We start from the raw sequence: 13869 nt of genomic DNA, 5'->3' as shown, positions 1-13869 counted from the left end.
GTATCACGTGACTGCTGTACCACCTGACCGCTGCAGATTCATTTAGGCGTTGATAGTGGTGCCATAGCAATGCGTAATTCCCAGTCCGAGGATGTGAACAGCTCTGAATATATATGTGTGTTGTCATCTTGAGACTACGGTAATTACGACATGGCATGGATGCAGCACTTGTTACCAGAAATACACTATCAAATCATTCTCGCATTTTGATGCTTCCCTAGTTATTTTCTGTCAGTATGAAGTTTTAATCAGGCTACTTGTCGGGTTGGGAAAGTAAAATTCCCTTTCATCTGCCTCGTCAAAAAAAAAACCTTGTCCCAGACTATCGGGCAAGTGGTAATGTCGAGCCCTTTAATTTAGGGAGGATAATCAAGATATTTAGTTATCATCTAACATAAGGTTAGAGTTGTGGTTAGACACACCCATGACCTATGCTTGCTGATTTCTCACTTATCAATGTTGACTTCGGAAAGGTTTTTATAATTTCTGATAATGTGCAGACTGAGTCATCAAGATTTTTCATCTGTAGTGGTGGAAGACATAAATGTTGTATTTATATATAGCCATTAAAGTCCATAATAGTTTAATAAAAAAAAAAACCTGCATGATCAATCACAAACTTTATTATGAAAGTCATAGTTTGAGCATCACTGTTATTGTGATTTAGTGTGGAATGTTAAGGACTCTGTATACAGAGTAGAAAATATCCAATATTGAAAGTGGTAAATCGGTCCAAATCGGCAGTTCCCTTCTGAGCATTCCTCTATTGTCATGCCATGAGTAGACAGCTGGTCATGGGGAAGAGTTTTTAACCAGAGGTCCTCAACTGGCACTAAATCTTTTCTGAGAGAGATGAGTTGTGGAGAGGGCGAGTCGGCTTCCATCATGAGAACTGTTCCTCGCTTGAATACGCATCCGCTGTCTTCCTCCTTCACTGAAGTCTACTCTGCCAACTGTTTTCTCATCCTTAAAGTACCCATGCTTATCTTCAATTTGTTTGCACTTCTAATTTTGGCTAAAGTGCGCTCCACTTCCTGAAACCGATTTTTTTTATTTATATATTTTTAAGTATAGTTTAGGGATGAAGGTAGCACTTTCTGCCACGTATGCATTTGTGCTTGTGAATTGAATAGCCAATCAATGCTATTGACCATTTTAACCATTCTAATGAATTTATAAACTGTATTCTTTTTCAGTTGCCAATTCCAGATTCATTTTGTAGATCAGAACATGATTGTAAAGTCCCGTCTCTAGAAAACAGAATCATTTTTTTGGTCCCAATTCTTGCATCAAAATAAGATTATTTGTTATTACATTTGTAGTTATTGTGTTCATGTTGTTTTGCCAAACAGGTGTATTACGGGGTAGGGGTAAGGTCAACAGTGTAATCTTAGTTTTCTTCTTCTTTTTATTATTATTCTTGAGTGAAAGTCTATAGCAGCCCACTTGAACCCTTTGGTCAAAACGCATTCAATTTGGAACCTAGAGGAGAGTCACAATTTTAACCCTAGCAAATTTAAAGTCTCTTAAACCCTCTAAGCTCCACCAATGGGTCAAAGATGCACTGATGTTTACGCAAATACCTTTGGAACCAGGCAGCTTGGAAACAAAATTCAGCTTTCCTCTGATTTCCTAAACTTTAATTTTATGTTTTCCTTCTCCTTCAGATTTTATCCAATCTTCACCGAGGTTGAGTTGCAAAAAAGTTATCACTTTTTTATCACACACACACCCAATAGTCTTTGAGAAATAGTTTTACAAATTTGACTAACACGCAAAAGTGGACGATTGGCTATATCTATGCAATGCTTTGGCATATTGAGATGAAACTTGAGACAAAATTTATGATTTTGCTTATAACTTCTCAACAGTTTGATCTATCATGAAACTTGTCTCTATAGATTCAATACAGCATGCAGAGTCTATATCCAAAACTATATCAAGTTTTCCCATGTCGGCCATTTTTGGCGTCGGCCATTTTTAAGTTTGCAGCAAAGTTCTGTATTTTACTAATGCATTGGCGTATTGATACAAAACTTGGTATGCGTCTTCGGCTACCTGACGATTTTTTTTTTGGGTTGTTGCACAATTTGCAAGAATGTCTTTAGTTTTTTCGAATTCCTTTTGGGTCCTACAGAATCCAATGGTACATGTTTTTCAACAGCCAAAAAGAATCACCTTTATGCGATTTGTGGGCTTGGTTCAGCCACGTAATTGCTGCTTGTTCTATATTTATTTACAGATGTTTTTTCAGAAGCAGGTATTTTTTAAATAGAAGTACACTGTAAATATACATATCTAGACAATAAGGGCATTGTATTAAGTTATTAATTTAAATAGTAGTGCATACTAGTTAAAGACACTAAATACAAAGTTGTTAAAAAATAAGTTATTCTATAATCTTTTCACTATACTATTTTTTTTAATTATTTTTTAGATATGGGAATCTTTTTATTTTATTTTATTTATTTTTTTATTGAAAAGTGAATATAATAGATTGCAAAGATCCTGGCTGCGGTGTTGACTCTCTTTTTACATTATACATTTATAAGGACATTCTCAAAAACCTGGAGAGTGTGGAGTCGTGTGACCTGGAGGACGATGATCTCATGTTGGATTTGGACTTGTCTGAAGAGACCTCATTACACAGCGGTGAGTGATATAGTTTGGCTAGTATTCTCTTTAAACTGTTGCTTTGCCATTACAGTATTTGACTTGAAAGAGAAAAGTAGTAGAAAGTAGAGCTAGTATAGTAGTACAGTTTCCGCTAATGTTTGCTACAACAGATTTTATGATAGATTTAAGAACGCAACCGTGCATGAAGCTTGCATAGCTGGAAACATTTGCATTCACATACTTGCGTAGAGTTTGTTTTTAACAGTGTTGGGGTTACAATATTCTCAAGTTACACGCATCACATAGTTCAATTACTATTTCAAAGAGACAAGTAAAACAAGGTGTTTCTTTTTAAGTTTTCACCCAAATACACAAATTAGATTTCCAATTACAGTTGGTAACTTCTAGTAAATATTGCAATGTATGAATACAAATGTATTCAGGTGTACACCCTCTATTATTCATCCTCTGGCTGTTCAATTGTACTACAGATAATGTTGTACCATATAAATAAAGCACAATCAATAGTGTACAGAACAATCCCCATAAGCCCCTCTACAAGTAGCCTTTGCTATTTTTATCATTTTTAAAGATGCATTAAATATAACACTGGGGCTTCATACACAGTCTAACGGTCTATACAAATCTAGAATTCATATAATGGACCCTTTTCCTGGGCATACGAGACAGTACAGATGAATGAGCTAAGTCATATTTTTTCTTATTATTATCAATGTTGAAAACAGTTGTGCTGCTTTGTTTTTGGAAAGCATGATACACTACCATTTAAAAGTATGGGATAGATAATATTTTTTTATAAAAAAAAAGTGTGTATATGTAGTTTTATTCAGGAAGGTTGCATTAAATTGATCAAAAGTGACAGTAAAGATTTTTATATTGTTACAAAAGATTTCTAGTTAAAATAAAAACTGAAAACTTTCTATTCACCAAATAATTCGTAAAAAAAAAAAAAAAAAATCACGGTTTCCACAGAAAATATTAAGCAGCAGAAACGTTTTAAACATTGATAATAAGACCCATTATTAATAATTGGTGGATGATAGTCGATGATAAAATAGGGAGAAATCCCATAGACAGATATTGAAACATGGACACTAGCCATATCTAGAGACCTGATTATAATAGAGAGGGACTGAAAGCAACCACATTGCAACCTTATAGCAAGCATAAATGTTCTGAAAGCCACCCACAAACACATTGTGTTGGAAAATTCTGCACTCACAAAACTAGTTCTTGATATACTTATATCTGTTGTAGATACTGATGGGATGTCACCTTATGAGTGCTCAGAAAAAGAAGGCTGGCCCATTCAGGGGAGACGTCAGCAATGCTGGGGCAGGTGTGAAAACAGGTGACCATTTCATTTATGCATTTTGACATTTTGTGAAATTGTTGTACATTTTATGCCAGCGCTTAGCACAATTATTCAAATTCTGAATAAATTACATAAAGAAAGCAAGCAAAGAACATTTTAAGTGGTCCATGACAAGTCTAATGAGATTTATTCACTTTTGCAAAAACTCCCATTATAATCAATGAAGCTGTCTACACTGCAAAATGAATCTCTTACTTAAATCTTTTCTGCACTTTGTTGTTTATGATGATGCGAGAATTCGTGAATGCATATTCAGAATTCAGTCAGTGAGTAAGTTGAGCATTGCATTCATAATCTCAACAGAAACGTATGTGATAGGTTATAATGCTCAACGCTGCATACCACACGTGAAAAGAAATATGATGCACCATAAGCAAATCTACTGTAAATGTAATGCCGCAATCGATACTTTTAATTCATTTAACGTTTCACATTAATTGTGATAGCCGTAATAGATCTCTCTTAATTGTGCAGGGGCATTTTTTGCCTCCTTATCCTGAATTTGGGGGGGGTTTGTGGCATTTTAGCCCAAACCCACCGTTAATTTCAGACCTAGTTTCACCTATGTTTTTGTAAAACTCCAAAAACACACCTATACATAACATTTGCTGCAGTTTCCAGCTGAAATGACCACTAGTGGCAGTAAAACACCAACAACTTGTATACCTTTTCACATAAATGATGATTACGTGGGCAGATTATCAATTAATAAAAACTTATTGTCAGGTAGTTCATTGCCCAATACTATGTTATGTCCTCAAAACACTTTTACCATAGTGCATGATTTGTAAACGAAAACATTTTAACATTTGCATCACATAATCAGCTCCATAAGTGTATTTTCTGATCAGGATCTCACCTGGCAGCACCTCTCACCTACAGCATTGCACTGTCCTCTGCTTTGCATTGTCCCGTGAAACTCAAAGACTTGTAGAAGCAAGCTAAAATGGCAAAGTTGCTTCAGCACATGCATTTTTTCTTACATTTGCTTTTGCTAACAGTTAATGGTTGTTAACGGTTAAGTTTAGGGTAGGATTTAGTGTAGGAGGTACGTTGTTTTCAAATGTGGTAGAGCATTAACCTTTTAGTGTCACTTACCAGACATTTATCACTGCTGCGATACTTAAAACAACCAACCAAAGCGTTGTCAGATTCACGTTCATCTGTTTCGATTAAAACTGAGCGCATTTTTATAGTATATTTAATATGTAAACCTGTAGAGATTTTAGACTATCATCTCTATCCCGGTCACTTTCACGTGGCATTGCTGTGCTGCGTGGTCACGAAAGCTAATCGTTTGCATACGTTTTTAAACATTGCAGATTAAAAACAAGTGATTTTTAAACTGTAGAAGCTCAAAAATCAGCGAAAGATATAATTTCGCTTTATTTCACATATTTTTCATGAATCCTTTTGGTTTTCTTGATTTTGTATGGTTTAAGTTTGTTTTATAATAGTTGTACAGCACTTTGGTTTCAACAAACTGGTTTTAAATGTGCTTTATAAATAAATAAACTAAACTAAACTGATGCGCTGATGTGTCTGAGAGATGGTTTCTAAGCGCTGACTGAGAGATGCGTGCACGAGGACGTTCATTTTGCCGCCTAAATTGGCTTGAATGGTTTAATACACATACTTTTGTGTCAAAATGCCTGTCTTTGCAAGTATACTCGTAAACACAGTAATTTATGTCTTATGTGAATATAAACAGTTGAGAAAGAAAATGCTTGTGCAACTGTATATTGGACTGATGCATTCAGTCTTAAAGTGACAGCAGCCTAGTAAACCTGTGTCACGATCCTGGTGGTTGGTCTTGTTTTATATGGAGTTTTATGTCTTGTCCCGAACTCTCTTTTTTTTCTGTGATGGTTACGGAGACCATCTATGATCCTTCTGTCTTTCCGCCTGCTCCATCATGGGGATTTTCAGTCCAATCTACTCTGATGTTTTGGTCTTCTGCTCTACCTTGGGGATCTTCAATCCAGTACACTCTGCTGTTGTGGTCATCTGCTCCACCGTGATGATCTTCAGTCCCGTCTTCTCTGCTGTTGTGATCTTCTGCTCCACCGTAGGGATCTCCAGTCCCTTCCTATCTGCTGTGGTAGTCATCTGCTCCACCGTAGGGATCTTCAGGCCCGTGGACTGGAAGCAGGACTGGAGACTGGGGCAGATCGGTGACCCAGGATGGAGCCAGCAGAGCAGGTGGCCATGGTGGAGCTGACAGGACTGAAGACCATCTCAGCAGAGCTAGAGACCACCAGGGCAGAGCAGATGACCACAACAGCCAAGGAGATGGGATTGAAGATCCCCACTCTGAAGCTGAAAACCACCACAGCAGAGTAGAAGGGACTGAAGATCCCCATGGTGAAGCAGGGGGAAAGACAGATGGATCATAGATGGTCTCCAGGACCGTGTCCGAACAGACAGAGTAATTATTTTCTCTGTTCTTATTTTTTCTGTTAACTTGTCTTCAGTAAGCTTGAGTTTTTTTTGTTTGTTTTTTGCCGCTAGGGGTCGCTAACTTTTTACAATAACAAAGGCGTAGGTTGATGACGCAGTGATAAGCGGAATGATGGGACTTGCTATCATGCTGATGGAGCTAATAACATGGATGAGTGAAAACATTCATGTTTTTTAACATGATTGTGGTATGAAGCAGGTCACGATTGCTATTAAGATACAGATATTAGCGTCACACGCGAGTCCCGTGAATATAAAGGAATAAGGACATTTAATTACTACTCACACAGGTCAGTTTAATTGACGAATTAAACTTGTGAGGTAACGCAGCGCTGTTTCATTTAGTCTAACGTTACACCATCATACTAGCATTTGAGTGTGTTGAAAGTTATAATGTTATTCAATGTGTTAGTTTTTGTTTGCTATATGAGACTAGCAGTAAGCTAGATCAACATTAGAATAACATACTGATTATATTCTAACATTTCATCATGTTGAGCTATATAACATTGATTTGTTATATGTGCTCACCTGTCTAATAAAGTACATGCAAGAGCTGCGTCTCTGTCAAGACGTGAAGGGAGCTCTCGGCATCTCGAAAACGCCACGCTGATATTGATCCTTGTTTTAGTTCTCCTTTTGTCCCAAAGTCTGACTGCCATGGTCCATAATGTTTGAACGAAACAACAACAGCGTGAGTGTGCCGCTAGACGTAACGCAGTTGTCCACGTCTGTCGCCATGGTTACTATGGCAGTACATGCATAAACCAGAGATAACGCGGATATTACGTCATTGACAGACGACAAGTGAACAGGAACGGGCACTTAAAATTCCTCTGAATTTACTAATTCTTGGAAATATTTTGGATAATTGAATTACACAATTGAAATATATAACACTGTGCAAGTGGTTTTTGGATATTTTGATACAAAAGTCTTACATATTGTACCTTTAAAGCAAAAATAACAATATATCATGATATATCATTGTGAAATACTCATATTGTGATATAAGAGTTTGGTCATTTGGGCCACCCCATTTGAAAGTGTTACGAAACGTCCAAGAAGCAACGTGATATAATATTGAAGAAATGTTGGCACAAGTGCGGTTGTTCCCAAAGAGCCTGAGTTAGACAAAAACGATGCACCCTAACTCATAAATTGATCCAGTAAATGTATCTAGCTCTTGCCATTTTTGAGTTCAATATGAGTTCAGATAGTTGAGCGATCTGCTGGCGAGCCATCTGAGACTGAAGCTAACCTACAAAAAATAAGTAAATGTTATGTAATGAATACCCACATTCTGAAGGCAGTCTTGTTATAAAATTTTGTTATTTACAGTTCCAGTTTTTAGCCTTTAGTCCCCACAAGTTCAACAGTGTCTGTTTTATATCCATTTAAAAAGCAAATTAGTCTCAGAAAGCCACATTCTCAGCATACCTCCTACATATCCAGACTCAGGGGGATTTTGGATAAGATGGCTCTCATTGGACAGCTAACCTGTTTAAAGATTTTTATTTTTATTTTTTACCGTGGGCTGAGGCCTCTGGCTGACCTCGTAAATGCTTTCTGATCACTTTCTCTTTGTCTGACCTACAGAACTGCCATTTTCCAGTCATTTGACAGATTTGGGGGACAGGGGCTGGATAGGTCAAGGTCAGATCACGCGACACTGGATGAGCTGACGCTGAAACTCATGGTTCAAGACTGCTCTTCTTTCACAGAACAGCTGCTTCAACTGAAGACACTGCTTCAGGTCAGATACAAACGCATGCTATGCCAATATAACCTTTCATGTCTTTTCTGAGTGGTGTCCAAATTCTATTATAGCTGAATTTGTGATTGCATGTTACATAGCATGTCGTAAGGCTTATTAGGACATTTCATCGACGGATTTCATTGACAGAACTCTTTTAATTAGTGGTGTTTGCTCATACTTTAATATTTGAAGAATCCCATAACCTTGCATATTGCATTTTGGTGCTTAAATTCCAAAACAGTCAAAAATCTTGTGGAAAGCCTTCCCTGAAAAGTGGAAGCTGTTATAGCTGCAAAGCGGGGTCCAACTCCATATTAATGTCTATGTATTTAGAATGCATTGTCATTGCAGTCCCTGTTGGTGTAATGGTCAGGTGTCCCAATACTTCTGTTCATATCATGGATGTCCGAGGTCTTAAGAAGATAATTACAAAGTCTGTTGAATATGATACTTTGGGTGGGCTCTTTTGACAACCACTCAGAATGCCCTAGAAACCTCTTAGCCAAATGTTAGTGACATTATAAATCTAGTTGTATACTGCACTATGATGTTTCTGCCGTTACAAAGGTTCATTTTCAGTCACAGAGTCAACACAGAGTCAGTGTTTGTATCCGTAAGAGACAAACTGGACCTTATTGAATTGGCTTGGGGTAGTGTGGCATTTACCAAGGCAGTTGATGTTGTTGCACAGTTCATCCGGGCCAAAGATCTTTGCCATCATATGGCTGCAGGGCCGGATGAAGACTCTTTGGTGCCCTGGGCACTGACATCTTAAATGCTTAACTTATTCACCTATTCAAATTTTCTAGGAACCAAAAATGTGTTAAATTAACTGGTTTTATTGGGAACACTTACAATAAGGTCTCATTTGTTAGAATTAATTGATGCATTAACTAACATAAAAACTAACAATGAGCAATATATATATATTTTTTTACCTTTGTTAAAATGTTCATGTTAGTTCACAGTGCATTAACTAATGTTGTTGATGTTGAGATTAACATGAACTAATATTAATAAATGCTGTAGAATTAGAAGTTCATTATTAGTTCATGTTAACTAATTTAGTTAACTAAAGTTAACAAATGAAACCTTATTGTAAAGTGTCATTTTATTTTACTTTTTATTATCCTCAAAGGTCATTAATTAACATTAATAAACTTACCCTATTGTTTAAGATTACATCAATACAAGTCATTAAGTGTTAAATCAAGTAGAAAAAAATCCTTACAGATTGAAACTTTCCTTTTTTACAGTGTAGTTGTTACATTGTAGTGGATAAGGAAGGAGTAGTTTAGGTGAAGATCAAATACACAGATGTTTAATGATGACAAAAACAAAGTCTAAAGAGAATACAGGCATAGAAATCCAGGATAACAAGCAGATAGTCAAAGAAGAAGAATAAACAAACCCATGGGGTAAATCCAACGTAACAGCTTTGCAAACATACTAAGACTATTAAACAGAAAGACTGAACTGAAACACAGGGCTACAAATACGCATTGCATCCCAGTTTGCCTACTTAAACTATGCCCTAAAAGTATACTGTTTTTGTGAAGTATATAAAAAAAAAGTATTACATACTTTTGAGTGTGTAGCAGAAAAGTAGGCAAGCTTTGGTTTAGACTAATTGGTCATAATTTCCATCTTTAACTGACCGCTCTATCGCTTAGTTACATGCATCCTGTCATCGATTAAACTATCCTGTCAATCATCTTATCACAGTTAATATCCTCCACATTCAATTTAATTAAATTTTCCTTTGATCTGTCAGCCGTGGGTCTTAAATATGGTGAACTGTCCTCATGTTTTGCATAATGATGCTTTTAAAAGTTAATGACCAAACGCATCTTTATAAAAGTTCACAATGTTGTTGGAGATGAAATATAATGTGGATAACGTTGAATAAATATGGTTAATAATCAGTATCTAACATGACGAAACATGTTAACATGACTTGATACTGCCAATCAGTGTTGGGGAAATCTATGGGGAAAGTTACTTTTAAAAGTAATGTGTTACAATATTGCTTTACTCCCTAACTTTACTCAGTTACTCCCAGCAAGCAATGGGAGAGAATAGAGGGAAAGGATCTAATGCCAGGACTCAAATTCGGGTTATTTGAGGCACTATTCTCTGTGTCGGAGCACTGTTCACAAAGCTGTGGCTTTAACTCTGAGTCGTTCTGAGCTACATGAGCTTAAGCTGTGTAGACTTGGAATTAAGCCTTTTTCCCCGTTATAATTTGATTCACGGAACAGGACACCAGTTATCTTGCCAAGAAAAATCTTTATTGAACAACATTTAGAAAAACATGTTGCTTATGTTTAAAAATGGAACGTATACCTCATGCTTACACATGATGGTACAATACACTTTCCATATTAAGAAACTATTTCTCAGTGTATACATTTGTGGTACATTAGCATCAGTTGAAAAACATTTCTTTCCTTGTAAAGAACATGACAATTGTACACATTTAATGTATCATCATCATTGGAACATCTCTGCTCAGTGAACGTTACATTGCAAACATACCTCTAAGCAAAATGTATAACTCTCCCAGCTTCCCTCGTGTCTAAAATATGATCCTTAAACACATGTATCCATGCAATCTATAGCCTAACTCATGCATTTTAAACTTAATTTAGTATTATGAATACTAATAAATAATAATAATACAGATACATAATTTTAAATATATTAAATAATGAAATTATATTAAAAGAAATTTTAGTCTTCAAGCTGTCTCTATAAAGCTGTAGATAATTTCTGATAAGAGGGACATGTTCTAGAGCTCCTTGGAGGAGTTTTACAACTCCCTAAGTTACACTTAAGGCTTTTAAAGGGATAAAAGGATGTGTAAGATGTTATGGGAGTATGGAAAGATCACACATAAGGATGAAAGGATACTCCTACTTGTCCATTCCTTTTTATCATGGGGCCTATGCACACAAATGTACTTTTACGGGTTCTTCAAGTGTGTTTGTGAAAGAGAGAGAGTGGGTAGAAGATTATCTTCCAAAATATTTCTATGGATACCAGTAGTCTCTTACTGTCAACTCTCTGAGAGTATTTCAAAATGTTAACTGTCACTTTTTTAGTTCAAGCAAGTGCCTAATTTTTATTTATTTATTTATTTTGACTGATGGGTTAAAAATACAACAGTCCAGTGTATGAAATAATCAACACACACACACACACACACACACATACACACACACACACGTACATGTAATGTGTGTATATATATATATATATATATATATATATATATATATATATATATATATATATATATATATGGGGAGAACAAGTATTTGATGCACTGCAGATTTAGCAGGTTTTCCTACTTACAAAGCATGTAGATGTCTAATTTTTATCATAGGTACACTTCAACTGTGAGATACGGAATCTAAAACAAAAATTCAGAAAATCACATTGTATGATTTTTAAATAATTAATTAGCATTTTATTGCATGACATAAGTATTTGATCACCTACCAACCAGTACAAATTCCGGCTCTCACAGACCTGTTAGTTTTTCTTTAAGAAGCCCTCCTGTTCTCCACTCATTACCTGTATTAACTGCACCTGTTTGAACTTGTTACCTGTATAAAAGACACCTGTCCACACACTCAATCAAACAGAATCCAACCTCTCCACAATGGCCAAGACCAGAGAGATGTGTAAGGACATCAGGGATAAAATTGTAGACCTGCACAAGGTTGGGATGTGCTACAGGACAATAGGCAAGCAGCTTGGTCAGAAGGCAACAACTGTTGGCGCAATTATTAGAAAATGGAAGAAGTTCAAGATGACGGTCGATCTCCCTCGGCCTGGGGCACCATGCAAGATCTCACCTCGTGGGGCATCAATGATCATGAGGAAGGTGAGGGATCAGCCCAGAACTACACGGCAGGACCTGGTCAATGACCTGAAGAGAGCTGGGACCCCAGTCTCAAAGAAAACCATTAGTAACACACTACGCCGTCATTGATTAAAATCCTGGATTTTTGTTTTAGATTCCGTCATTCACAGTTGAAGAGTACCTATGATAAAAATTACAGACTTCTACATGCTTTGTAAGTGGGAAAACCTGCAAAATCAGCAGTGTATCAAATACTTGTTCTCCCCACTGTGTGTGTGTGTGTGTGTGTGTATGTATATATATATATATATATACACACATACATACATACTGTAATGGATCCACTGAAGGCAAGTGTAAATGAGAACCCAAGTGCAGTTTAATATAAACAAAACCAAACATGAAACAAAAACATGGCGTGGCATGAAAACTCAAAACAAAACATGAACATGAAAAGGACTCACAACAGTGGTTACAGGAAACAATACTTGACCAAGACACATGGCAAACATGAGGGCTTAAATACACACAAGACTAATGACTAGACAAGGGACACCTGTGAACAATGAACCAATGAACCACAACATGACACATCAGACAATGGAACACATGGCAGGATCACATGACTTACAAGGGATCACATGACAGACAAGGAACATGACGTGAACAAGTATATACAGGTATATATATATATGTTTGGTCACTTTAGATTAGGGTCCAATTCTTACTATTAGCGTAATAACTACTTTTTTGCCTCAGTAAACTCCTAATTACTGCTTATTAAATAGTAAGTAAGGTAGTTGTTACATTTAGGTATTGGGTAAGAATTGAGCAGGATTATGAATGTAGGATAAGGTCATGCAGATTAAGGCATTAATATGTTTTATAAGTACTAATAAATAGCCAATATCCTAGTAATATTCATGCTAATAACCAACTAGTTAATCATGAGAATTGGACCTTAAACATTTATTTATATATATATATATATATATATATATATATATATATATATATATATATATATATATATATATATATATATATATATATATATATATATATATATATATATATATATAACCTGGAACTTTTGTACACAGCGGAATGCAGAACTTTTTATGAGCTTGTCTTACTGGTCTTCCACTGTGTTACTGGTCTTCCACATTTGAACGAAAAAAGTCTAGTGCGACCACTAAACACTGAGCAATTGTATTGCTAAAACAAATGACTAATTTGCAGCAATTTTTTCCACCACATTACAAGGAGGATTTTGTTTGTTGTTTGTTTCAGATGGAGACAGATGGTTCAGTTGAAGAGACTTTAGAGGCTTATACTCCACAATCCACTGACCAACCTTTAATTGATCAGAAGGTAAGATCTTATCGTATCTTCCTTAAATACATGACATTTTGCTTTTTCAAGTGTAATCTTTTAGATGTTTTCCAGTTTTTCCCAATAATAAAACAAATCCATGTGTTTAACGTTTGAAGTCATATGTACATTTGTATTTTTGTATATAATTATTATTATTTTTTTATTTTTTTTGAGATTTTGTTTTCTACAAACGTAGATTTTTTTTTAAGTGCAAATATTCCACATCTCTGTTAATTTCAAGTCATGAAACCTACATGCATAATAATTATAAATATAATTATAAAGTGCTTGATGCACACTTCAAGTACATTAAAGTTTTTAAAATCAATCCAATACTGGGATGTGTCACAAGACGCTTAAGAACAGACAACGGATGATCGTTCACAGGAA

General features: G+C 35.8%; 1 protein-coding gene across 2 annotated transcripts in view; it reads left to right on the top strand.

The window, feature by feature from the left end:
- The window catches only part of ccser2b (coiled-coil serine-rich protein 2b), an 82015-nt gene that overhangs the window by 45483 nt on the left and 22663 nt on the right, over positions 1-13869 (top strand). For both annotated transcript variants that reach the window (XM_084434272.1, XM_084434271.1), the window contains exons 4-7: positions 2553-2652; positions 3895-3988; positions 8072-8228; positions 13396-13476. In XM_084434272.1, coding sequence (XP_084290398.1) covers positions 2553-2652; positions 3895-3988; positions 8072-8228; positions 13396-13476 — 432 coding nt within the window. The remainder of the gene's footprint in view (positions 1-2552; positions 2653-3894; positions 3989-8071; positions 8229-13395; positions 13477-13869) is intronic.

This window comes from Rutilus rutilus, assembly GCF_951802725.1.
Source record: "Rutilus rutilus genome assembly, chromosome: 16".
NCBI lineage: Eukaryota > Metazoa > Chordata > Actinopteri > Cypriniformes > Leuciscidae > Rutilus > Rutilus rutilus.
This window is presented reverse-complemented; position numbering and strand designations above follow the sequence as displayed.